This window comes from Aulonocara stuartgranti (assembly GCF_965226115.1).
Source record: "Aulonocara stuartgranti genome assembly, chromosome: 3".
Lineage (NCBI taxonomy): Eukaryota > Metazoa > Chordata > Actinopteri > Cichliformes > Cichlidae > Aulonocara > Aulonocara stuartgranti.
The window spans coordinates 55,690,138-55,715,833 of NC_138941.1; the positions used below are offsets into that span (position 1 = coordinate 55,690,138).

At 39.5% G+C, this 25,696-nt stretch overlaps 2 protein-coding genes across 9 annotated transcripts in view; one reads left to right on the forward strand and one right to left on the reverse strand.

The window, feature by feature from the left end:
- Positions 1 to 2,815: 2,815 nt before the first annotated feature.
- Positions 2,816 to 15,629, reverse strand: LOC309699667 (arfaptin-1-like). Its single transcript, XM_082522785.1, has 8 exons — positions 15,235 to 15,629; positions 13,162 to 13,262; positions 9,395 to 9,491; positions 8,451 to 8,563; positions 8,146 to 8,367; positions 7,024 to 7,181; positions 6,631 to 6,805; positions 2,816 to 6,104 (listed from the first exon to the last, which is right to left on the reverse strand). The coding sequence occupies exons 2-8, from the start codon at positions 13,231 to 13,233 to the stop codon at positions 5,949 to 5,951; spliced, it is 993 nt and encodes a 330-aa protein (XP_082378911.1). The 5' UTR covers positions 13,234 to 13,262; positions 15,235 to 15,629; the 3' UTR covers positions 2,816 to 5,948.
- Positions 15,630 to 15,701: 72 nt separating this feature from the next.
- LOC309699081 (type II inositol 3,4-bisphosphate 4-phosphatase-like) overlaps positions 15,702 to 25,696 on the forward strand; it is a 34,064-nt gene continuing 24,069 nt past the window's right edge. For 3 of the 8 annotated variants that reach the window (XM_082521937.1, XM_082521935.1, XM_082521936.1), the window contains exons 1-9: positions 15,702 to 15,805; positions 16,253 to 16,458; positions 17,064 to 17,122; positions 17,210 to 17,291; positions 17,380 to 17,577; positions 17,866 to 17,913; positions 18,107 to 18,213; positions 18,436 to 18,546; positions 23,325 to 23,404. In XM_082521937.1, coding sequence (XP_082378063.1) covers positions 16,335 to 16,458; positions 17,064 to 17,122; positions 17,210 to 17,291; positions 17,380 to 17,577; positions 17,866 to 17,913; positions 18,107 to 18,213; positions 18,436 to 18,546; positions 23,325 to 23,404 — 809 coding nt within the window. In that variant the 5' untranslated portion in view covers positions 15,702 to 15,805; positions 16,253 to 16,334. Of the gene's footprint in view, positions 15,806 to 16,252; positions 16,459 to 16,852; positions 16,957 to 17,063; positions 17,123 to 17,209; positions 17,292 to 17,379; positions 17,578 to 17,865; positions 17,914 to 18,106; positions 18,214 to 18,435; positions 18,547 to 18,936; positions 19,947 to 23,324; positions 23,405 to 23,786; positions 23,975 to 25,696 lie in introns of those variants that run through there. The other 5 variants (XM_082521939.1, XM_082521938.1, XM_082521940.1 and 2 more) reach the window with 5 other exon arrangements.

Consider the following 25,696-nt stretch of genomic DNA (forward strand, 5'->3'; position numbering starts at 1 on the left):
TGAATAGGACATGACAATTATGAGAAAAATCCTCAGTTTCTTACAACCTTTGGATTTCTATTTTTTGGGGGCGTTTTGGGGGTAAGGGATTTTTTCCTGACAATTTTCATCATGTTTTTATATAGAAGGTGTTATGACAGTAACATTTCTTCTAATTTCAAATGTGTAGAAATAAACTTCTGTGAGGGCTGATGAGGTCCTACCTCCACAAGCCACTGCAAACACAGCATCCACCCTTTTGCACCTCCTCGTAGCAGTCAGGAGCTATAATGATTATGCTTTATTGTCCCTTTTGACCCTAATAGTGACCATCATTTCCAAAGTAAACCCCATGTTAGATTCAACAACACTACAAATTAGTGACTGAGACCGTAAACTCCCTAAGAAAGTGTTTACTGAGGCGCCAAAGCAAAGAAGCTGAAGGCCTGCTCCTCCACAGACTTCTGTACAATCACTTCTTTCTGCAACTGCCCCTAGTGGTCAGCAGAAAAAATACAGCTTTAAAGCTCTAATGTATTTAATGACAGATTGGGTCTCGATCAGTGGTATCCTGCACTGTCATTGGCCATCGCTTAAAACGCTCACCTTACTGTTGAGAAAAGTTTATCTCGGGTTCCACAGAGAGCATCGCCTGTGTTCAGTTAGCCCATCAACTACATACACTACTAGCTTTCCACTTCTCACTTGGTACATTGTCTCCTTACTTTCCAGACGCTTTCTTCTTTTTGTTTAATTTTTTCCTCATGTATGACCTTTCCCTGTTTTTGGATTTTTGCCCTTTGCCAGCCTCTTGTAGGAAGTGTTTCCTTGTGAGCGCTTTGGATTTAGGGGTTTACTGCATTTGTGTCTTCTGCTCCTCCTGTAAACACTTACAGTGATTTGTTAAGAGATTTCAGTGACCTACAGATGGACACCCTCCCTACAACAATGTGACAAATTCATCACTAAACGAATATTAAAGTAATACAAACGCACATCTATGTTAGAAAGACACACCTTCAAACAAATACGAGTAAAGCAAAGCTGAAGCTACTCAGTGCGTGCTTCAGTCTTGACAAGTTAATCATCGAGTTTGTGGACAAACCTCTTTTAAAAAAAAACAAAAAAACAAAACTGGAGCTGAGACAAGAGAGGTGGGAGTCTTTGTGAGAAACTCTATCCCGCTGGTGAAATGTTTGGGAAAATGAGCCTGGATGCAGGAACACACATTCACAGACTCGCTCTAAATAGTAGAATCAGTTTTGTGTGCTGGTGTTGCCAGGTGAGTAATTGCCTCTCTTTAAAGCAATCAGAGCAACAGAACCACAAACAGACCAGGGTCTTATTCTAAAATCGCTTCACTGATCCCCTCCATTTAAAGCAAGAATCACAACACTGCATACTAATACACCCTGCTTCAAGTCTAGTCCTTTTATTCTTGGAAAACAATTATAATGACACTGTGGACACGTAGATTTGATGTTTTAAGGTTTCTTGTTGCTGGTGTTAAGTTGAGCTTGAAGGAAAGTCAAGGTTAGGCCAGCATCTGTCATCATTAAAGAGTCTGCTGAGTGAAGGACATATTTTGCTTGCATAATATACACATTTTTTTCTGGAATTCAGTATATTAAATATTAAAATGATGGATGGTCAAAATTTTAATGGTCAAAATTTTAAATACTTTGATACAAATGCATAAATGTGAGTCTTTTTGAGTCTATAGCTGATGTTTTATCTGCACATCCAGAAAGTAGTTTAACAATTTACAAGTGCTGGATGCTGCCCCTCGGCAAGCTTCCAGATGCTGGTCAATGAGATGAAAGTGAGCTTTTAGTGCAGGGATTTAAAAAAAAAGGGAACTAAATTGGAGTGTTTCAGACAGCAGTTGTATGAAGAGCCAAACTAAATCATGTGAAGCTACTCAAGTAAAGCCACAGACTAAAAATGTAGCAGAGGATGAGCTGTTTGTATAGCTAAACATTTCTTAAACTCAAAGATTAGGAAAAAATCCATGTCTGTTTTTTATGCTTCAAATAATTATGTGAAGCATAAAAATCGGTAACTTTAAGTAAATATAAAAATACATAACCATAAATAAAGATAAAAATACATGACCTTATTTATGACTTTCTATCCACAAAGGAGGCAGGCTTAGTCTCGCTTCCACAACAGGTGCAGATTTTGGAAAGCATCTAAAAATCATTCAGTTAATTTAATAAACTGAATATTTTTATTGAGTCTCTCAGATATTAAACCTAAGTTCAATAACAATTTTCAATTTTAAGAGGTTTGCATACATAATTATACTTCGAGTTACAAGATACAAACACTTGCAAACTGCTTGCCAAAGCGTAGTAATGTTGAAGAGCATGATGTAAATTGTGCTACTTCAAAGTTAACTTTGAAACTTTTAATATGTGCTAGTCGTAGCAGTATTGTGTTGCACTTTTTCAAGTTTGACTACAGCTCAGAGAGTAAAGGGGCAGGGTTTGTACAGTGGTCAAGCTGGTATCTTCCATAAAACTACAGCTGGCTGCAGAAATTTACTAGAAATCAAGTCACTCTTTGTAACTGATTTCACCTGATGATAGCCAGCCACCGAAAATACTTTTCAGTCTGTGAGGATAAAAAAAAAAAACAACAACAAAAAAAAACAAAGACTTTGGCAAAGGAAAGAAAAACCAAAGCACCTGGCAAAATCGGACCGGGAATTTGTGAAACTAAAATGAAAAGATTTGATGAATCTGAGTAAAATCTGAAATGATTACAGAGTCAAACTGTCAAAATCAAGCCAGAAATTCATGAACAAAATCTTTTATATTTGTACACTCATCGATTTTATTTCATAGGTTTATTAACACATACAGAGTAAAATAATTTTGCCTTGTGTCTACATACATGTTGGTCCTTTTTCTTCACGTCTAATAAAAAGCAAAATTTATATTTTCACTTTCAGTTTTACTTTAGCCCTGTGGGTAAAATCCTGAGAAAAAGCTGACTGATAATCAAACTGCTGAAACAAAGCCAGTTGACAACAAACTGTGGTGGTGTTGGTGGAAAAATCCCCAAACTTTCATTTGCCTGGTGAAAACCCCAACCTCTTTCTGCTTCAATAAAAAACAAGCAGACAAAGTCAACTCAATTCAGTCAGTTCAAGGCAATTCAAAGACTGTGGCTTATCTTTTCTAGACATATTAGATTTGGCAAGTTGGGTGTAACCACCATCTGACTTAATGAAAGAAAAAAATATATATACACACATCAAATACAAACCCACAAAAACAAATTCAAGGTCATCTTATTAGATTTTCTCCTTAGCTTTCAACTTTGTCTTGCAGATTTCCTACAACTGATGACTGCACAATCCCAGAAACCTCTCTTTAAGCTAATATTAAGGTGTTCTACCAAATGCAACTGAAAGCTCAAGAAAAATAATCTAGTAAATGGACCTTGAGATAAGATTACTTTTCAAACTACTCTTTTTTTTTAATTGTCGAAAAATAAATTAGCAGTCAATCAATATATTCACCACACACAAACAAGAAGTAATGAGCTTGGATCAAAAGTGTGGATTCAAGCTCAAAATATAATTTAAAACAATCAGAATGTTGCACGGTTTCCTCTAACAATCTAAAGTCAAACCAAACCATTTCTTAAAGATGTCGAGCCTGAAAGTGATTTTGGTCACCAAACACATCACAGGAGTATCAGTTTACACCCAGTGGAAATTCCCTTTAAAGTCACAGATACATCAGGAAAGGGGAACTCAAGTCACTGGCAGTTTACACATTTACATGCAAGAAGGTCGTTGGGACATTATTGCACTGCATCTTACAGTCATTGCATATTTGGTCTTGTTGAGGTATACAGACACAAACATAAGAGTATTCATACATGCCAACATAACATAAGGGAGTCGTTCAATGAAGATTACTACAATCTTATGAGTAATGCATATGGCAGACTATGGTTTGGATAGAGTGCAAAGTGTGCAAGAAAATATGGTAGATGGACAAAATAACAGGAACAGGCACGAGCAAATCAAAGCCCCCAATATTATTTCAACACAATTTTACCATTTCATCTGCTTTTTTGTCCATCAATGGAAGAGTCCCCAAATTTTTGGTTTCATTTGGGAAAATACAAAAACAACAAGGTAGCAAATGTGTTCATCATCCTCAAATAATGCATATCTACGAATATAAAAGTAGTGCATTGGCTCCCGAGTTGCCCCCGAAAAGGCTAACTTCAGCTGACCTTTCCTCACCAAAAAAAATTTCTTGAGCTCAGAAAGTAAACAGCCTAAAACTGGAACTTAACTGGTTTCATTAGTCTTTATTTGGTTGTGTAGCTTACAGATGAAAATAATAAAACAGAAGTGTGCAGGAACCTGTACATTAATAGGAGTGTTAGTTCAACTCTAATATTTGGCTGATGGTTAAATATTGCTGGAAAGTTGTTTTTAGCCAACATTTCTATACTTATAAGGCACCATGGTTGACATATAGTAAAACTTTTTTTACAGCTTTACCCATTAAACACTTTGCTCAAATGTTCCCTAAAAGTCTGTCTTTCTCTAAAAAACAAACAATGTATTATGACCAACACGCAGCAAGATGAATCCTACTGGAAAAAAAAAAAAAAAACAGTGCCTGTGTGGTTATTTATTTAAAACTCTACAACTTTTATTAATGTGCAACTCTTAATGTGAACGTCCAAAATAAAAAGGAAAACCTTTTTACTGGTGAAGCCTGAAAGATTGGTATTAAACAACAAGCAGTGCTAACATACTAGATAAACGCCAACATTTTTGGCTATTAGCAAACCACTGGACCAACATGTTTTTGCACCGTGAACAAGCGAAGAACATGACCAACAGCCAATCAGACCAGGGGTTTAAACCAAAATCTCTGGCATACTGACAACCAACGCTCACTATCGACATCACGATCACTGTTTTGTTGTGACTGACCTTTAGAGGTGACAGAGTTGCTTGTGATGTAAACCAAGTGGCAACCAGCCAAGAACAGTGATACTGTGATAGCTACATTTGGAGGTGGCCATTCTTCAGCAGTCAAAATAAATAAAACACAAAATCTGAATCACACATAACCAGTTGCTGGATTTGAGTTTGGCATTTTGGTTTTTATCGATATACAAATACGCACATCAAATCCAAAGGTTACTGACTTGTTTTAGGTTTAGGTTTCAGCATCAACAGAAGTTGAAAATGACAAAAACCCCCAAAACAATTAGCTGATATTTTCACACCAGTTAGATTCTGCTGATATCTGCAGATATTTGACACTCAGATTTAATTTGCTTAATGTTGCTGGTAGAGACAAGAGAACTGTAGCAGCCTTTTTTGACTATGAAACTGTTTTCCAGCAGTGGTGTTGAGGCACTTTCGGGAGCTGTGAGCTTGTGACTGCAGTGGCTGAGGATTTTGGAAGTTCAAAGAAAGGCTTACTGACTCCTGGAGGATTAGATGGATTTACTCCCCAACACACTGAAACAGAGGTAAGAAACCCAGGAGAGTGCGAATGTTTGTATGTCTATGAATAAATGCATTTTACTGAATGAATGAGATGATATTTCTCTTAAATCAGAATTATTTTTAAGACTTATTACAGACTCACATTTTGAGACCTTTTCAAGGCCTTTCCAGACCTCCATGAGTTACACCAGAACCCATGAAACCCTTTCTACATCCCAAATAAATTATTTTTGCTAACTCCCAATTTTCTGTAGCGAACACTCAACTTTGTTTCCAGAGCTCTTTGTGAGGCTGGAAATTCATCCCAAATCTAACAAATTAAATTCCACTCTGGTATAAATGAATTAATCACATTAAACATTTCTAGCTGAGTACTCCCAAACTTTTCTCACAGAGAATCCATGAATGCCAAATGTTCCTCTGACTCCCTCCGATTCTGCCTTACAGCTCTATTGGTTGTTGCTTTGCTGTGTCAACTTTCTTCCAGGAAGGAGGGGACATCGGTGCTGACGTTGTTGAGATGTTCTCCGGCCTCTTGGATGTTTTTCTCCAGGAAATTCTGACAGGACAAGCTGTGAGCTGCAAAGGCGCCGTGGAGCATCCACAGCTGATTACGGAGGACTTTGACCTGCATAGGAAAGAAAAAATAACACTTTTTTATTAACTGTGTTAGATGACACTACAATAATTTTACTCAATTCACATGTGGTTATTTAAGTTATTGTTATTCCAACTTAGAAACACTGCAGATTAGAAAGTTAGCTAAAACCCTAAACTATAACAGTGACACTGGATTGGGAATTTGTTGTACCAGGTATAAAAACGGTGCACATCGCTTTGTTTTAGCATCGTATTGTCATTTAAATAAGAGTATTTTACTGGGGAAAAACTGATCAACTGTTTTTATTATATAAACATTATTATTATCGTCATCTCCTAATAAAAAGTAGTCATATCAACAAAATATGGCTTAATGTGACAGAATATTTTATAGTCGAATAATTTGGGGAAAAAATGCATGGAAACGATGAGAAACCTTAAAAGATGCTAAAAACTATTTCACTTGTCACATGGTTTCAGTCATACGTCGTCACCTCCATCTTTATTCCCTAACTTCAGATGCACAAGGTAAAGATCAATCCAATACTTGTCACCTTGTTCCCCTCCAGCAGCTTGACTTTGACTGACAGGTCGTCTCGGAGCTTCTCGTACTTCTCCCTCTGAGTCTGGAAGTCTTTCTGGGCCTGCTCCAGTTTGGGCACGGTGACAGCATCACGGGGGCCCATGTTCAGCTCCTCCAGATCGACTCGGAACGCATCATACTCGATCCTGGAAGACAGGAAATTGACACGGATGTGTGCACTGAAGCTCCCTGTTGTATTGTAGTGGTTAGGCATCTCTCATTTGATCTCAATTTCCTGCTGCGTGGGTGCAGAGACTAACCTCCCTGCTTCTTTCTGGTTGGATGTTAGTTTGATTGCAGAGTCACTGTCACAGCACATGAATTTATTGAGAAAGGGAAAAAGGAAGTGTGCTTTTTAACCCACCTGACAGTCTCATACTGCTTAGCATTGATCATTGTGTCTTCAATGGTTTTGTTGACCAGTGTGTTCATGTCAGATGTGAAGGCGTTGATGGCTTCCGTCAGCGTTTCGCCGCTCTTGGAGAGAAACCTCTGAGCGTCTGCATTTATGCCAAACTCCAGCTGGTATTTATATTACAAAGAAAATGTAAGGTAAGCATGACGCATAGAGACATAAAAGCCACATCAATGGGAACTATAGCTGGTTAAATGAACCTGAATCATCTGTTAGGTTAGTTTACAACCAGAAAAATGGCAAATCAGTTGAACCCGAGATCTTTAATGGCGATATCGTCCTCTGGATTCCAGTTTATGACTGGACAAGATATCAAAACATTTCTTAAAGATTTCTTAAGGTTTACATGGACTCTGTGTAGCTTTTTCCATATATTAAAGCCTTTTTATCACCAATTTCTTAAAATGCTGTAAGCTTGTCTGACTGTAACAGCTTGAGAGATTTCACTGTGAAGGACTCTGAAAATCTAATTTATGTGACGTTTGTGCTTCTTCCAAGTGCCCACAGTGAATAACGCTAGCTCACGCTAGTTATGTAGCCAGTGAATATTTGGAAGTCACAGCTCTCTCATTACATTTGGTTTCAAGATACCAAGATATTTAATGACGAAAGCTCTCCGATCTGGGCGTCACAGGATTTCACTATTTAATTATTATTATCATTAATATTATTTAATTAGTGAGGTCTTTCATACTGTCTGTGGTGGGGAACCAAACAATCTGTCTGCACTAGCAGGTAAACTCTGACGTCTTTACTTGTGAGTTCGACTTTTACTCCTTTATTGGCACTAATGTGGAAGTTATACCCGAGTGTTGACATCTATCATTCGGGAAAATATTTCAGCAAGTCACAATCAATATGACGACCAAAAACAGTAAACAATCAGGAGATTGTGTTTTTACAGCATAACTTGGGCATTTTTATATATAATCTTTGGACAAAGAAACTTAGAGTTCAGCATGTCACCAGCGCTGGATCTAGTAATTCTAAATACATCAAAGGTTACTGTATGTAATCCTGTTAGCATTAGCAGGTAGACTTAAAGTAGCAGCTTGTATCCCCAATACTTACGTGCAGAGTTGGGGTTTTGACGCTGAGTTCTGTGAAGGCATCCCCGAGGTTCTTCTGGGTAACTGTGAGCTGAGAGAGCTGACTGGCAAGCGTCTGAGCCAGACTGGTCATATTTTCATAGCGCTGTCGGTCGTCTTTGAGCAGCTCGAGGCGGGGCTCCAGGTCCAGATCCACGGTACGAGACCCACGGCCAAGCTTCTCCGAAAGAGCCTGCCTGGTATACTGTGGGGAGACCAGATCGATAGTAAATGATTATATCTGGCACCAAAGTACAGTAACAGGAAGTCTAGTCAAAATCCTCCAACCTTATATTTGGTGATGCTCCAGTTGCGAACTCTTCTGAACTTCTCGCTGGCAGGGTTGCTGTTGTTACCTTGAATCACCACACCTTGGGGTATCTCAGGTGTGAGTGAGAAACCTGGAGTTGGGGTCAAAAATTTATATAATCATCAAGTCATATTCACTTGCAATGAAAATACAATGGAGTTCATCTGATGTTTTTAATGTTAATTATATTTAATGAACCTACCATTTACACAACGCATGACAAAGAAAAAGAAGTAATCATAATATTTCAATAATCTCTTTCAACTATTAAAATGTATGGATCAGACTGGATCTACAAAAGCTGTTAAAGTTATTAAAATGTTAACTTTTTGGACAGACACATAAATAATATTGCACTTCTCTATGAAAACACTTCAAATGTGCGTACAGTTACACTTCAGTATAGTGATGCTTGTGTCAGCAGCAATAACAGTGCATTTGATTGGATGCAACAGGAGTCTAATGACTTTGCTGCAGTTTTCACACTCTGGAGCGCCCTCTAGTGGACAAAGCTGAGCATCAAAATATCCTTAAAATACCTCAAGTAAAAATATTCTGTACATGGAATCATATACATTACATTACTGGATGATTATTATTATTGACTAGGCAACATGTATATCACTTGAATATTGCAGCTAGAGAGGATGTGAATTACCTGCACTGTGCTGGGTACATTTATGTCTAATAATATTTCTTCCCAATTTATTGGGAGAGTTGTATTTAAAAAACGCTAAATAAGAGTAACTAAAGATTTAAAATACGTGAGATGAGGTACAAAGCACAATAAAAGTACATTAAAACTTTATGCAAGGTACTTGAATAAACGGGCCAAATTATAGTCTACCAATGGACTGGAATATCCTACACCACTGGCATTAGAGGTGGGTGGTGTTCAGCTGTAAGTCCTACACTTCTTTACCTTTGCTCTGCTTCTGTTCCTCTGGAACATCTGGAGTGGTCTCAGCTGTGGGGGCAGTAACATCGTTGCTGGCGTGGCTGCCATTACCGTTTGCTTCCTGTAAAAAACATCACTGTTTAATTAACGGCTTCTATCATTATACGGTCTACTGAGGACATGACGTGCCCAAGCAGCTTGTTGTATCTAAAAGTTACTTGCAGATCTCTTTGACCTTCTCAAAATTCAAATTTTGACTGGTCTGTGGGGTTAGACTGGTCTCAGTTATACTCGCAAATTAATGCAAATCAAGCAGTTTCAAACAATTGTTTTTGCTAGCAATCGATCACCTCCTTGATGCGAGGTTTTGGCATGTCTATGAATAACATGCACCTTACCCCATAGACTAGCTTAAGCCAAAGGCCCAGTGTTGTCACTTCTAACAATCTCCATTAACCAGTAGCACCCAACAGCAACGAAAGGAAATGACACGGCTCATAATTAGCTACCAAAAATCAATTAATTGAAACTTTTCAGTAGGTTTGCTATAAACTGCACGATTAAATAATTATCCAGTGAGCTACAGACATGCCACCCCTGGAAAGTAAAGCATTTCTTTTGACTAATTTCACACTGGTCACCCTTATCTGCCAAAACAGAGGCAACTGACTAACATACAAGGGGCAGTCGTTTAGTGTGGTCTCCTAACTTTGACAAAGTGCCAGGGTGTAGATTCTAAGTTACTGTACCAGTAAGCATATCTTACATATGTTTTCTAATGGAATAATGACTCACTTTCCCAAAACTAACTCACACGCACACACACACACACACACACACACCTGGAAGGCTCACCGTGCTGCAGGAAATTAGCTCAAAGGTTTCGTGCCACATTGAAGTGACAGCGAGGCACACAGTGACGCAAATCAAGCCTCTCAGTGCCCACCTTGGATTTTTCCAAAGGTTAGAGGAGCTTATATGTGACTGTAAGGGTCCGGATTTCTGTGGCAAGTTATTAAAGGTCCAATAACAGAGGTTTATCGAGAAATTGTTTCTCCACTTATCAGTCCTCTATAGATATCCTCTCTATCTATTAACTATAGGCCAGACATGCTGTTATTTTTTGTGATTTAAGCTGTGAAGAGATCTGGGTTCAGTGGTTCATACCTTTTCTGAAATACTTTCCTTCTTTTACTAATGGAGTCTGTAGTAGTTTCTACCAATGTTTGGTAAATAAAGTTAACACATGACATGACACTGAATTGGATAAGTGAAGATGGATGGATGGATGGATGGAGGCATTTCATTTATTCTTTTCACCATGTTTAATGTTTATTCCTGAAGAACTCTGGTGCTACCAATGGTCTCCATTTATGTGTATAACATTTGAATCGAACAGCAGATTTTCAAATCTGAGGTTTCACAGGTGGCTTGAGCCATCAAAGTTTCCATGACTGGTGACCCACCAGATTCTATGTTGTTTTTAGACAACAACTCAAACAATCAATCTAGTTAATATATTTTACAGTGTTGTTATCAAATTAATCGAACTAATTTATACATGGAAAGAAAAATGAGAGATTAAAGAGACAGTTTAATGTGGAATGAATATGATTAACCAGCACAACAACCACTGGGACTGAAGCACAAAATGTTCACTTGAGGTTGGCTCCAAAGTGCTCCCCAACTTTATATCCAAAATAAACATGTTTGCAAATAAAAAGCTGTTTTGGCCTCTATGGATGGTTCCCTCCATCATAACTGCACAAAGACTCATGTTTTTATAAGTCATCCATTTGGAAACCTCTAAGGCATAAAGTTAGGAGTGCAGTCAGATACAGAGCTGTGGTAATCCATCATCTCTTAGTCACTGAACTGGACCTCCTGACCATGTTAATGGTGGGTTTTTTGTGGAGAATGGATTTATGTGATGCATGGATTGTTGTATGGTACAGACCATCCAACAAGTTTGTATTCCAGGTTTGAGTGAAATGGAGGATCCACCATTTTTGGGACTTCTGTGTTCTTTTCATTTATTGAGCTGTGGCGGTGGCAATAGAAGAAACGTTTGTGTTTGGCCCTCATAACATCTCAAATGAGGTAACATCACATCAGCCCCCCTGAGAACAGAGTTTTATAGATGAACCTTTCTCCCATTATTCTTGTGTTTGTGTGTATGCAGGAGAGAATGTAAGACCGTATGTTTGAACACTTATGTGTAATGTAAGCTTTTATTCAGACGCTTTGCAAAATTGTATTTTTTAATTGTGCTCTACAGCCTACATTTTCTCCACACACGCATAAACCCTGAGGTCTGTCTAGCAAAGGTTCATTTTTAGTGGAATGTAAAGAGTATGAAAAGAAAAGGTTTCACAAGTTTACTCGTATTAAAGTGTAACGTGTGTGGCGTCAACCTTCTCATGTGACCACTGAAAGCATGAAAAAAAGGAACCATTGTTTTATTTCAGTCAGTCACCGGTCGTGAAAACAAAAAAGCAAAACAACAAGCTGCTGGATATTCACGAGCAGCAGCTGAAACGTTTCAGTTTACAAAAAGCAACTACATGTAGATGCAAGGAGCACCACTCCTGCCTCCCGCTGTCACACACTTAATATTAACCACAACAACGGTCTTCGAATCACTGATTCATCTGCTCACTGTGAATGTTCATCGCACCAGTTTGCCTTTGTTGTCATGGCAGCAGCTAATAAGATTACAGAATCTGCCCGCTTTTGTTTTTACCTGCCAGGTTGCACAGCCACATGCATTAGATGTAAAAACAAGTGCACTAACCACAGGTCTGTTTTAAATCTACACATCGCTCTGATGCTTTGCTGCTGAGCGGCGGCAGGAGCAACGGCATGTCGTTTGTTGTCCTTCACATGAAACTTTTACTGGTCGTTTAAGATTTTCCAGTATTTTAATTGAGGGCTTTAAAGTAGAACGTGCTAGTTTGTACACTGGACATTTTTAGTTCCAATGAAAAGCGTCCACAGTGCTGTTTGTGGATTATACAAATGAGCTGATGTTTACTCTACTGGAAACCAGCAGCATTGGGGTGTGGTCTTTCAACCACAGCCTGCCCTGTTAAAGACGAGTACAATCAGTTATTCAGGATGGCTACAGCTTACATGAGTTGATAAACTGAACACTTTTTTCCAATGATTATGAAACACTTATAATTTTCTACTTCTTTCCTTTCATTTTCAGCACAAAGCTCTTGTTTGTTATGGGTTTTAAATCAAGCACAGACCTTCTGTTAACAGCAGCGTATTTTCTGTACTTTCTAAAAGCCCTGACTCACTCGCTGTTTAGTTCAGCTCAATACAAAAAGGACAAATTGGTCAACAAGATCCAGCTAGTACAAGTACCAGTCTGAAAATGCCTCTTTGGGGGAACCTGAAGAAGGCTTGTTAACATCCATCTCCCTAACACTTTTTTTGATAGTGATGTGATATGTTAGTGCCACTTCAAATTGCCATCGCTCTCCCAACAAGACCTCACAATACAGCCTTTACACTCACTGTTTGTCCTCCATCATCTTAACCAATTTTGTCTCTAAACTTGTCTTTTTTTTCTATTTTAATTATATTTAAATTCAGTGAAATCCTCTGTTAAAAGGCATCTACTAAAATTTTCAGATCCAGCATTATGTGCCATTATCTGCATGTATATATACACGTCCATGTTTCTGCCTCCTACCACCATCTGCACAACAATATTTCCCCCCTTCTTCACAAAAAGCAGGTCCTACTAAACTCTTATTGCTCGTGCCATCGAACAGGCTCACCTTTGGAGGAATTTCTTCCTCTGTGACAGCGGACGCCACGGTGACACTTCCTCTCTGCTCCACCACGGCCATCCTCCTCTTCCTCCCTCGCTCCTCTTTTACTAGACAAACAGAAAACAATCATCTGTGCTGTTAAAAAACTTGTTCACGTGATTGTTATGAAAAGTTTTTCAGAGTGGTGTTTCTACCCAATCATTTCACCAGAATGAGCTCTTTAATAGAAGCTAAGCTACACCTGACTATTACTTGATTATTGATTAATTATTATTATCAGTAAAAATGCTGTTATTCATCGTGTTCCATAAAATAAACAAAAAAAAGTAAGTGAACTCGTTTAAAGTCAAACTATCTTTGGATGTTTAACCAGGACAACACTGACGTGATGCAACTGTACACCTTTTGTTTAAGCCAGTGTGAATATGACTGGTTTTTATGCCTGGGTGGCCTCTTAAACAAAATGTGTGTATGTATTGCTTATATATTCAATATTGCTTTAAAATAACGGTCAAAATAAATGCCATGCAGTGTGAGACTTGCTTCTAAGATTACTTTAGTTAAAGGAAAACATGGTAGAATAAAAGCACAAACAGGATCAGCATCTCTTTCAGTCTAGAATCTAACGCCACCTATTGGTCACAGAAGTGCACAGCTCTAAAAAAATGAAAGTCCGCAAATGAAGGCTTATCTGACTTCCAAATGCTTTAAACACACCCTGCATCCTGCAAAACAAACCTCGTGCCATCTTAAAACAGACTGACAACATTACAGAGGGAGTTTAAACACATGCTGACTGAACAACTTTATCCAAAAGCTGCATGAATCACTCACGAGCTGGGACGTGTTTGCCATTTACGGGGCCTGTGAGTCAGTCACTCTTATGACATGGACAAGTAATAGCCACTGTAACACAGTAATAAAGTTAAATCTTCTAAAACTTTACTTAACTTTACTTAAAGTACAAACCTCTCATTATAAGTGTGCGATAAGACAGATCAGCAGGTAAACGGTGACCTTTGACCTCACGTGTAATATCACAAAGCAGAAATGATCCAGACAAAGTTATTATGCAAACGTGATATAAAAGGCCGCATTTAAAAAATAAACAATGCAACAGGAAAAATTAAGCTAATCTAAACGTCTGCTTATTAAAAGGGAAATATGCTTTACTTCCACCAACAAGTCGGTGAACACAAAATTATCGTTTTTGTTGCTCAGAGTAGAGCCAAATAAAAGCCAGAAATGTAAAACCTTTTTGTTTAAACTACTGTTACGCATATACATTAATTTTAAATTCATTTTAAGTTTTACAAAACCTTGAAAAAGAAATTCATGAAACAATTAGAGTTAATTAAAAATTAGAATGAATAAAATGTAGTCAGATTTACCCATTTACCGCACAACTTCATATGCTTTATTTAAAAATGTTTACATTTTTAATAATGAAATCTTCAATAAAAAAAAATAACAATGACACTAATATAATAAAATAAAGAAATCAATTAAAACTGTATTAAAACACACACACACACACACACACACACACACACACACACACACACACACACACACACCAAATGCCTAGGTGCTTTGTTTACATCTTTTTTAGTTCTTCGTAATTTTTATTATTTAATTCTAAAGATTTTCTGCAGCTGGATTAGTGAGAAGTTTGCAGGTTAAAAATAGAGAGGAAACCTAAGCTAACAACGATTAGGTAAAAAGCAAACAAACAAAAAACAGAAAAAGAGAATGAATTTCTGCATCATTTTACGACATTAATCTTAGTAATAGCCTGTATGTGTAGTAATAGTTTCCTGCTGTATTCTTATTCACTCAGTTTCCAGTTTATTGCTACATCGAGCTGGAAGTTGAAAGCCTCATACAAGTAGAGTTTTTTAAAGGTTTTGCAAGAAACTTCTGAAGTATTTTCACACATGACAAAGTAACTAAATCCAGTTTTTACATCAGTTTATGCGCGTTAAAGGCGGATTAAAGAGTGTTTAAGTCGCTCTTGACATCAAATAAGTTAAACAGAAACAGACAGCGCCCATTCGAGACACTGCAGACAGTTTTTACCTTCACAGCTTTGAAAGAAACTCTGCTTTTTCTTCTTCCGGGCTTCTGCTTTTTTCCCTGCCGTCAGCTCCGCATATTTAAACGTTACAAGCTGAAAACTGGACTAATTAAAAAGTTGTGAAGCAAAATCAAGAACGAGGAAAAAAAGTCACACACACCCGGAAGTTTTTTCGTTTTTCTGTAGGGGATGCTTGCGTTAACCTCCTGTCCTCACCTGGAGGGGCGGTGATAGCAATATGAGGTATTAGAGAATTTCTAAATAGTCCTCAACATCCTAGAGCACATCGTCTACAGCCATATTAGCACAGCCAGTGTTAACGCTCTAACGTTCAGAAGCACAAGCTTTCACATTTTAACAGTAAATCGATGGGATATAATTCAACTGACTAATGATGTTTTTCTCGCGACATATTTCAGTTCCACGTTAGTAGCGCATCTGGGAAGACAGACAACTCTCGCGATACTTGATTCGATCAAACGTTATTTCGCTGTGGCGTTGGCTAAGTCTATCCAAACACACCGCGGCTGGTAAAGTTGGTCATTACCCCTCCAAAACCCACTTTCTGTGCCGGTAAGAGACACGGAAAAAGCGGAAAACACTTGTGAATCACTTTATCTCACGTGCGGATATTTAGTCGAGTTTTCGGTTGTTTTTATAAACATTTTCCCGTCATGTCAACAACTAATGTCAAGCATTAACTTGGTGTGGCACCGTGCAGGTGCACTTGTTCCGCTTTATGTTCATGTATTTGTTTTCACAAAGCCTTAGCTTAAGGATGTAAGTATGTAAACCGTGTGCGGTACTATTACTACGTAAATAATATAGCCACAGTACTCAGAATATTCCAGTTGTTTTTGTAGTGCAAACTTTAAACATGTTAATGAGAGTGTGGGGAGTGAGCTGGAGGGTGGGGTGGGCTGCTTTTAACCATGTAAAGCACTTTGTGCTACATTTTTTTGTATGAAAAGTGCTTTATAAATAAAGACTGATTGATTTGTTCTGTGTGTTTCTGTTTAGAAAGCAGTGACGCTCACGGAACCCTGATGATGCTGAGGATAGTGATGAAGAAGAAGATCATAATGGCGGGGTCAGCAGGCAGATGATGAGGAGGAGGAGGATGAAGCTGAGAGTGAACCGCAGCCAGCTGCTGTCTCTGTCCAAAGAAGAAACATCTGGGAGCTTCCAGAAAGAAGGGACGCTGCAGGTCGGACGGCAGGAGGCAGGTAAGAGATTCTGATCAGTTCTATTCTCCTTTATCATAACCTCTATTAGGCTGATGGAAATATCTTTATTTTTTTCATTTGTTCTCTTTTTTATTTATTTAACTTCACTTTCACTGCAGTGTTTTGCTCTCCTTTGTCGTTGTCTTCTTTGCTATTTTCTTCTCCCTTATTTGTCCTAATATTTATGCTTCTTGTTATCTTCTGTTCTATTTTGTTCTCTTTTATCTTTTGCCTCTCATCTTCATTTTCTTATTTTTTCTCTTTAATTATCGTCTTTATTTTTTTACTAGTTCTCTTTTTTGATCTTTAGTTCTGTTTTTTGTATCCTGATCTCTCATGTTTCTGTCGTTTTCTTCTCCTTTGTTTTGTATCTCTTTTCTCTTCTGCTCTGCAGTCATCTTCGTCTGTTTCCATCTCCTGCCTGAGTCACTCTAACTTTACTTCCTGGAACCTCTGAGTCTCCACCGGCAGAGCAGTTTCCTGACTCACAATCTAAAGGTCATGAAAGAAAACGCTGTTATTTAACACGCTCTGCAGAGCTCCCTTTAGACAGATTTTTCCATCTTAGTGTTCAGAAATCTGTGAGCCGTTCTGTGCTTTCACAGGTCTCACAGAGCGGTTCTGCCGTCTGAGAGGAAACCTGCTGTTCATCCTGAAGAAGCAGGTGAGAGTCAACATAGAGACACCAAGAAAACCAGGAAACGTGTCTTTTTGTTCTTTATTAAAGAGAAAACGTGAAACTTTAACACAGGCTGGTGAGCTGGAGGAGGTGTTGCTGCTGGAGAGATGTAACGTCATGAAGCTTCCACACAATAGCAGACGGCTGGCTGTCAGTACGTAACACGCACACAAACACGCATTAACGAACCTTTTCGTATACTATGTGAGCACAGTAAAATGCGTTAGTGTGTGTGTGTTGAGGCTTTGAGAGCGGCGACCCTCCCGTGTTCCTGCAGTCGAGCAGCTCTGCAGAGTGCACGTCATGGCTCATCAGCCTGAGAGACGCCAACATCGAGGAGCTGAGGAGACGCATCACACACCTGCGCACGCTCATTAACACACACACGCAGGAACACACACAAACCACCACGGATAGCCCTGACAATGATGGAGGTGCAGGTGAGCATGTCGGTCAAAGACGTTTTTGTTGTTTTAATTCAGTGTCAAAGAGACGTTATACTTTTTATTTTATTTATTTTATTTATTGCTGCCCACATGACCTGAACCCAAATAAGCAGTGGACAAATCCATCCATCCATTCTCGTCCACTAATCCTTATCAGGGTTGTGGTTGGGCTGGAGCCTATCCCAGCTGCCACAGGGTTTATAAAAATAGCACATGGATGTGTGTTAAACTAACAGGTTTGAATAGTTCACAGCTGATGTAATGCTGTTCTGTGGCCACCAGGTGGAGCAGAAACTGCTGCTACAGTATCTCCGCTGCACCTGACAGTGGGTATGTCCACACACACACACACACACACACTCACACACTCACACACACACACACACACACACACACTCACACACACACACACACACACACACACACACACCGTTAAAGCTTTCATTTATAACACTGCTGATTTTCTGTGTCATACCGTGTGTTTTTGTTCCTGACGTCTTTCCCACGGCCCTTCTTCTCTCAGAGTGTCACGGCTTGGATATCATCAGAGACAAAATCCAGATTCACATCTCTGTCATCGACACACACACTCACACAGTCAGGAAGCACTGCAGCGCAGAGATAGCAGAGGTACACACAGACACACACACAGACTGCCAAGTCCTGTTCTTCGCTTTTATTGCTATTTTTGTGAGAACCTCTTTCACACACCATTTATGGCACATGAGCTGCGTTATATTAAGGCTAAGCTCAAGTTAGGCTTATTATTTTCCTCTGAATTGATCAAACTGCATTTTGTGTGTGTGTGTGTGTGTGTGTGTGTGTGTGTGTGTGTGTGTGTGTTTGTTTCAGGGATCAGATGATGGTGTGTTTCTGACATCAGTGTGCTTTTGTGATGACTTCCCGCTATACCGACACTGCAGGATCAAAGTCACCATTTACCATGGCGACGACTCCACAACAGTGAGTGTGTGTATATATGTGAGTGTGTGTTTCCAGGTGTGTGTTTTTCCTGTGTGTCTGAAAAATTGTGTGTTTAAGAGGATTAGTGGTGCGGTTATGTGCATGTGTGATACCAGCAGTGGTAGCTTTTCAGCACACTCATTTTCTCTTTTGGGTCACTTAATCTGTCTCTCTCTCACTCACACACACACACACACACACACACACACACACACACACACACAGCTGGTTGAAAGAGTAACACGAGAGAGAAAGTGAGATTACAGAAAAGCAAATATTTCCGTTTTCAGCTCTTTTCCCTCCGTCCTCTTTGCCAAACTCCAAGCTGCCAGCCAGTTCAATTGTTTCCCATGATGCTCAGGGGCGTGTGTTTTTAATCCAGTCGGCCATGACGAAATAGGAGGCGGAGGGAGCGGGAGGATACTCGGCCGGTGTGTGTTGGTCTTTTCAGCTGGAGACGGATCAGAAGGGACAACCAAAGCCGACACTGAGTTTATTTTTTGTGTTCGATGTTTTCTGAGACGCTTAATTCCTGGACCAATGGATGAACCCGCTCTCCTTCTGCTTCACGTTTCTCTTGTTTTATCCACAGTTTTGTTGAACGCCTGCTTGGAAATGCATCACGAGCAGGAGAAATCTGCTCGTACAGCTGCTGCCAAAGTCAGCGTTAAAATATCAAATAGTCTTTAACATCGAGGATGCGTTCAGGTGTAGATGAGTGTTGCAGGTGCTGTAGCTGGGCTGTATTTCTGATTGTCCAGCAGTGTGTCTGTGCAGCAGCTTCAGTTTAGATTTGTAAAACTTTACCTGCTTTTGTTTTGGGTTCAAATTCATTTCAAATATATTTGTTAATAATGAGCGTACAGTTTTGAGATTGCAACCAAATCGCAGCATTGTACTGGCAGTAGGACCTGGGTATATCTAAATGCATGAAACTGCAGTAAAAGCTGCCTGCATGGAGTGAGCACCTGGCAATATGGAATCATTACATTAGAAAAGTGACATTAAACTATTAATAAATGTCCTTAAAGACTGATGAGCAGACACAGGTGAGGTGGCAGCAGCTGACAGAAGCTTATTTAAAAAGTCAGTTTGATATTAAGAATAAAGAAAAGTTTGATTGTTTTAAAAGTTCACATGCTTAATGTATTGGGATGTGTACCTGTGACTCACTTCCTTTGTGTGTCATTGTATAGATTCAGCTGGTTAATCAAATCTTCAGCTGATGTTAGAAAGCAGGAAATCCTAGAAAGAAATATAGACTGAAATAGTGAGAGTCAGAGCAGAAACAGGAAGTCACTTTTTAAAAAACCAACTTTCTGAGGATGCAGAGGGCCATGAAGGCATGCACCGACTGTCTCCGACCGCCAGGAGACGGCCACAGCATCTCTGCTGGACAGGTAGGGAAAGTCCACATGCATCAAACCCCGTAGATTCCCATGTTTAAAACTCCTTACTAGCAGCAGAAATAAGCCCGCTTACAGCCCTACAAAAATCTGCTTCAGTCTCTGTGGATAGTTTCAACTGTAAGGGATTAAATATAACTTTATTTATTTTGGTATTTGTTAAGGTTTAAGTTTAGAGATGTGTCTGCTTTGATAGCTAGCCGTCCATCCCTAAGCTACAGTCAGCTACTTTAGCCACAGACCTGACCGGCCAGGCATCAAATGCTGGACGATTACAAAATAGAAGCAAAAATTTATCGCAGGTTTCCGACGATGGTCTTTGAGGCAGAGATCAAAGCCTTCTACGAGCCTTCAGCTGAGTTTAGAGACCGGAAATTTTCAAAAGTAGCCCTCAGCACACTTACACAGCGACTAAGGCCACGCTAAGTGAATGGAAACATGCTCTGTATGTGTAGAGGAAGGTTGACAGTCTTGAGTGGCTTTTTAACTTTAAGGGATATTCCAGAGGAAATTGGTTTTAGACAGGGGACTTTTTTTGATAAAACACTGATACATGTTTGGTCTCGCAGCTGATGCTTATTCAGGTTTATATGTGAACCTTAACTTCCTCGTCTTTCACACTCTGCAATACAGGGTTTTGCTTCGGCCCTGTTTGTGATCGCTGCATAACCCTGATGCTGTTTCCTGATAAGCTGGTGGTGCAGATGATGCATCAGTTCAATGTCATTGTTGTGGAAATAACACAATAGAGATGTTTTATTGTCGTGTGTGTCAAGGTTTGATGGTGATTTGCATTTAATCTTAAAAGCCTCTTGCTTTTCCCAAGAACTGAGTGAGACAGATTAGCTCGGTGTGTGTTTGCATGTTTGCGTGTTGTAACCCTAACCTTGAGCTGCAAACGAGGAAATGAGGCAACTGTTTGCATGACTGAAGTTAACCCATCAATATCCGGTTTCCTTCTGTCTGTCTTCAAGTGGTTTTCTCTTTTCAGCGTCCTACAAGGGTCTCTGACAAAGATGAATTTCTACTTATGAAGAACGTTTTAAGGCTTTCGGAGAAGTTTGTTTGCAGGCTGGCTCTGCTCTTGGGAAGCAATGAGGACACGTCATAGCGTGTCTGCTGTAACATGTCCTGCATTGTGATAATTTAAATATAGTAATCACACAAATAAGTGTTGTTGTTTTTTCTAAACAATTAACATTCAGAACTTTTAAAAAATGACTGCCTTATTCTGACCGACCAGTTTTCACTGCACAAACTCACAGACGAATTCATTTGATCCAGAACTAACCAGCAAATAAAAGGAAGGTAAGAACTGAGTAAGAAACTTAAAAAGCAAATCAGCATGTTTAAAAAATGAAAAGGTTAAACCTCCTCCTATGTCTCTCGGCTAGGCGGCCAAAATTGATGCAAGTTGATGCATCAGTACGCCTGCACTGCTGCTCGCAGTGGACCAGATGCATCTGAAGCTATCGGCCTTACATTACACACAGAAATGAAAACCTGTCACAAAATGTTTGGCCAGATATCCAAATTCATTAGATGTTTGTACAAACATCACTCAGATGAATGAATCCTCACGTGGGAGCTACTTTCTGTGTGGGTTGGTGTCTTTTTATATCTGCTGTGTATTTTTAGTTTTTTGATGGTTGCCTCTGTTGAATATCAGCTTAAAGTCTCAGACTCAGTGAAATGAATGCATGTTTGATGTGATAAAAGATATCAGACAACTGAAGTAAATGCAGCTTCATTCACTTTGTCTTCACTGTGGTGTGTGTTTGTGTGTGTTTTGGGTGATTTGAGTGCTTTTCACTCGTCAAGGTAATCCTCTGAGTTTCCGATTATCGTCATGGCAGCCGAATGATTTCAGTGTCGTTGCCGTGGGGATTTTTGATAACAGGGCCGTGACCTTGTGGAGATGATGAGTTTGGATGTGTATTTGGTCCTTTATTAATTGGTGTGACAGCTCTGTACATACCTTGGAGTGGAATACGTCTTCCCTGTGAGGGCTGTTACGTCGGGTTCAGACTGCATGATATCAGCCTGATTATAGCCTGGCTCTGACATCGTAGGGCACGTGTTGTACAGCTTTAATCTGGCCTGAACATCGCTTTAAGTTCTTAATAAACTTTGGCATGTGCAGTTGCAGCTGTGGTTCGTGTAGTGACGGGCACAAGCTGCCTAACACAGAATTCAATTAAAAGGAAAGATGCTGTACGCACATAGTCTCAGCTGAGAAGACTGAGTACCTCACATCTTTATCGAGTGTAGAGTTTATCTTGATTTTGGTGTTTGAATCCACCCAGCAGTAAGAGTATGTAGTCACAGAGGAAAGAGAGGCTTTCAATAAGTAGCCTACTTTGGAAAGTTCAAGAGCTAAAATAGGCCAAACATGATGGTGCTGTACAGGTCTGTTTCATTTTTAGGTGCAGAAGAAATGCACAGTGAAACCATAGCACTGGTGCTACTCTCTGGCTCTGTCAGTGTCTGGCTCCATAGTGTAGTGGTTTACAATCCAGATCCCTTTGGGGCCATTCTGTGTAAAAATCTGCCCAGTCAAACACAAGGAGATGCATGCTGCAGTAGGTGACCCCTCGTGAAAGACGGGGCAGCTGGAAGAAGCTTTTAGTCAGTGACTATATTTTGCTCACAAAACCAGTTTGTGAAATTCCCCGTGTGCTCTGGCTTCTTCCCACGGTTACGTGCTGATTCCAAACTGACCTGTGAAAGCTTTCTAGGGTGTAAGAGTTCTGAAACTGAGATCGTGACCGCACTACAAAGGTCCTCTTTGTGGTATTACTGTAGCTTGTAATGCCTGGTAAAGGCCTGCTGGTCTGTTGGAAGCTGTGGAGTCAGCATGTCAAACCAAAACTGTGCCTAAAAGTCGAGTTTTGAACCAAACTGTGAGTATTTTTACTCTGGTTCACGCTGGCTCTCACCCAGTGTTTGCCACGATAAGCTTCAATCTCCAGTGACTTGAGATATACAAGTAGTGCTGCTTCTTATTTGTTATTAAGGAAAACCATCAGGCCTCTAAAAGAAGAAGGTTTTGTCCTTGAGTCTCTCAGACTGCAGCCACACTGTCAGATGAGGCTATTAGAGTTCACGTTATGGTTAAGTGTTGATGTTATACATGGTTTGAAATGTGAAACTGTGTAGTCGATGTTTTTGACCTGATTCTAAAAAACACAAGTTGAAACGCGTCTTATCATCATAATCTACTTTAAAGCTGATGTTTTCACATAGAGCTTGTTGTCAGTGGAAATTGGATATATTTATATGGCTATGATGTGAGCCACAAAGAAAATTTAAACAATGAAAAAGCAGTTTGATGTGAGATGAAACAACTGTCTTGCTCTGTTTCTGTCTCAGAGGAGCTTCCTGGGTTTTACCTCGTTCTCTATCAGAGATGTGCTCAGGGTCAAGGAGCCTCACGTCTCTCTTAGCCTCAGGTAAACACACTTAAATCTTCCCCTTTTAACCATATTCATCACATCTTCTCTTAAAATAAAGTTTATAATTACTCTGTGTCCCCCTTATCCAGTTTTACTAACCTTTCGTCACTATTCTGCATGGTTTAACTCATCAACAACTTTCCCCGCCCACCACCCTGCAGGCATCCGAAGTTCATTTTAAGTTTACCTGCTCTGCACACACTCTTTTCCTCACCATGCATGCTCTCTCCCAGCTTTACCCCATTTCCTATCATAGAAATGTTTTGAAGTCAACGAATTGCACGTCATAAAAAGCTTCCAGGATTGTCCGTTGCTTAGATACTGTAGACCACAAGAGGAAGTGAGGAGAGAGCGTGGGGCTCCACCTCTGTAGAAAGTAGAAAAAGGCAGCTCCTTCCTGTTTTGTCACCACAGCATCTTTAGAGAGACAGACGAGCAGCCGTAAAGACTAGATTAGATGAAAAAGCAAATTCCGAGAGATCGAAGGAGGACAGGAAGAATGAAGACGAGGAGAGAGAGGCATAGATCCAGAGCGCGGTCCAGGCATGAGCAGGCGGAGTGCAGTAGGTGTGTCTGTGCTGGCATGTTGTATCCAGGTGTGCCTCACTACTAACGCATACCTCATGCAGGCTGGCAGAACTGCAAATTTTTGTGACTTCATAAAGAAGCATTTCAAATAAACTTACAAAAGCAAGGCATCTTTATCCAGAAATATTTGTTACCACCTTAATGGAATTTCTTAGCTAGTCTTTCAGACGTGTGTTTGTTGGTTCTTCTATCATTTAGAGGTGCTATTTTGTCTTTAGTTAACTTTTCCTGGTGCTTATTGTGTAATTGGTAGCCATTACTTCATATTTATGTTGGTTCCTGATTACCTTAATGGTGATTTGTTTCTTAGTACCTTTTTTTTGTCTTTCTGTTGTTAATATTTAGCTTTATTTTTAGGGTTATCAGGGGGTCAGGAGGTCCCTGACTGGTCCCTAGTCCTGTGTAGTCCTGTGTAGCTGAAGCTTAAGGAAGGATGTATATTGGCAAGCGGTTGCTGGTGAATACGGCTTATCTAGAAAAGAATAGTCCGTTATTGTCTTTGCACATGTACCATGAAATTGTCTAATTGAAACTGGTCACAAAGAGCTTGCAATGACCTACTTGTCGTTGCTTTGGTTGTTCTAGTTTGCATTGAAGATGGCAACTTGTTTGCAAACACTCTCAAAAACTCAGCTTGAAAAACTGTGATGCAACCCTGCAAAAAGCTGATCCTGGTGCAGCACCGTGCGCCTTACTGCGACAAGTGTCATGTGAATGACCTCAACCAGTAAGGGAATACACATTTTCCCCCCTCATGTTGCTTGTTGCCAGATGTTATCCAGTCAGTCTCTGGGTTGATTCAATGTTTAAAACTCTTTAAATAAGAATTTTCTGAAGCATCAGTGGGGAAAAACAACAGGAAAATTAACGCCTGGAGGCCATAAAAGTGTGCAGCATCTATTTCTACTCCAGTTCTCTTGCTCTTTAGCATTGCCTCGTTGTTCTGTTTAGCCGTGTATTGCTTGTAATTGTTTCTAGTGAGCTTCAGTTCTCTAGTTAATAATTAGTCTTTACCTCCATCTGTATTTTCATTTATTGTTTCTGTTTTTACCATCTAGTCAGTTATTTTGTTTAACTAACTTTTCATTTCCAGCTAATTGTTACTATCGTCTTAAACATGTTCCCTCCTGAACTTTTCTTATGTTTCTAGTATGTTTGTTTTTTTCACTAGCTTCTTTTTGTTAGTTAGTTTGTTTATGGTTAGTGTTGGATTGTTGGTTCTCTGGTTTCTGACCACCTTAAGTTGTCTAGTAATCTTGTTTTGAGTAACTTTTGTCTTCTCTGTAGTTGCTTCGTCTTTCTCGTTAGCTGATTGTGGCTCAGGTTAGCCTTGTATACCTAACTTTCTATTTCTTTCTTCCCGTTTGTTTCGTTGGTGAATCAGGTAGCAGGTGATTGAAGCTTTGTCTTGCTAGTCGTTGTATTTTTAGTTAGCTTTTCATTCAGTCTCTCTAACTTTTCCCACTAGTCGCTCTGCTGTCTTGTTTCTCAGAAAGCTTGGTTTGAAATATTTTAATATGTCCCCCTGTGTTCACTGGTCCGTTCCAAATTATGAATTTAAACTATGAAGAGGAACTGAAAAGTGAATCAGGTTTTCTTGGCTCACAGTGGGCCTCTCAGGAGTGACTGTCCATGTGAGCAAATCCACATACGAGCAGAGTCTGTGTTCCCATATTTCTGATATGTTCATGAATTCTGTTG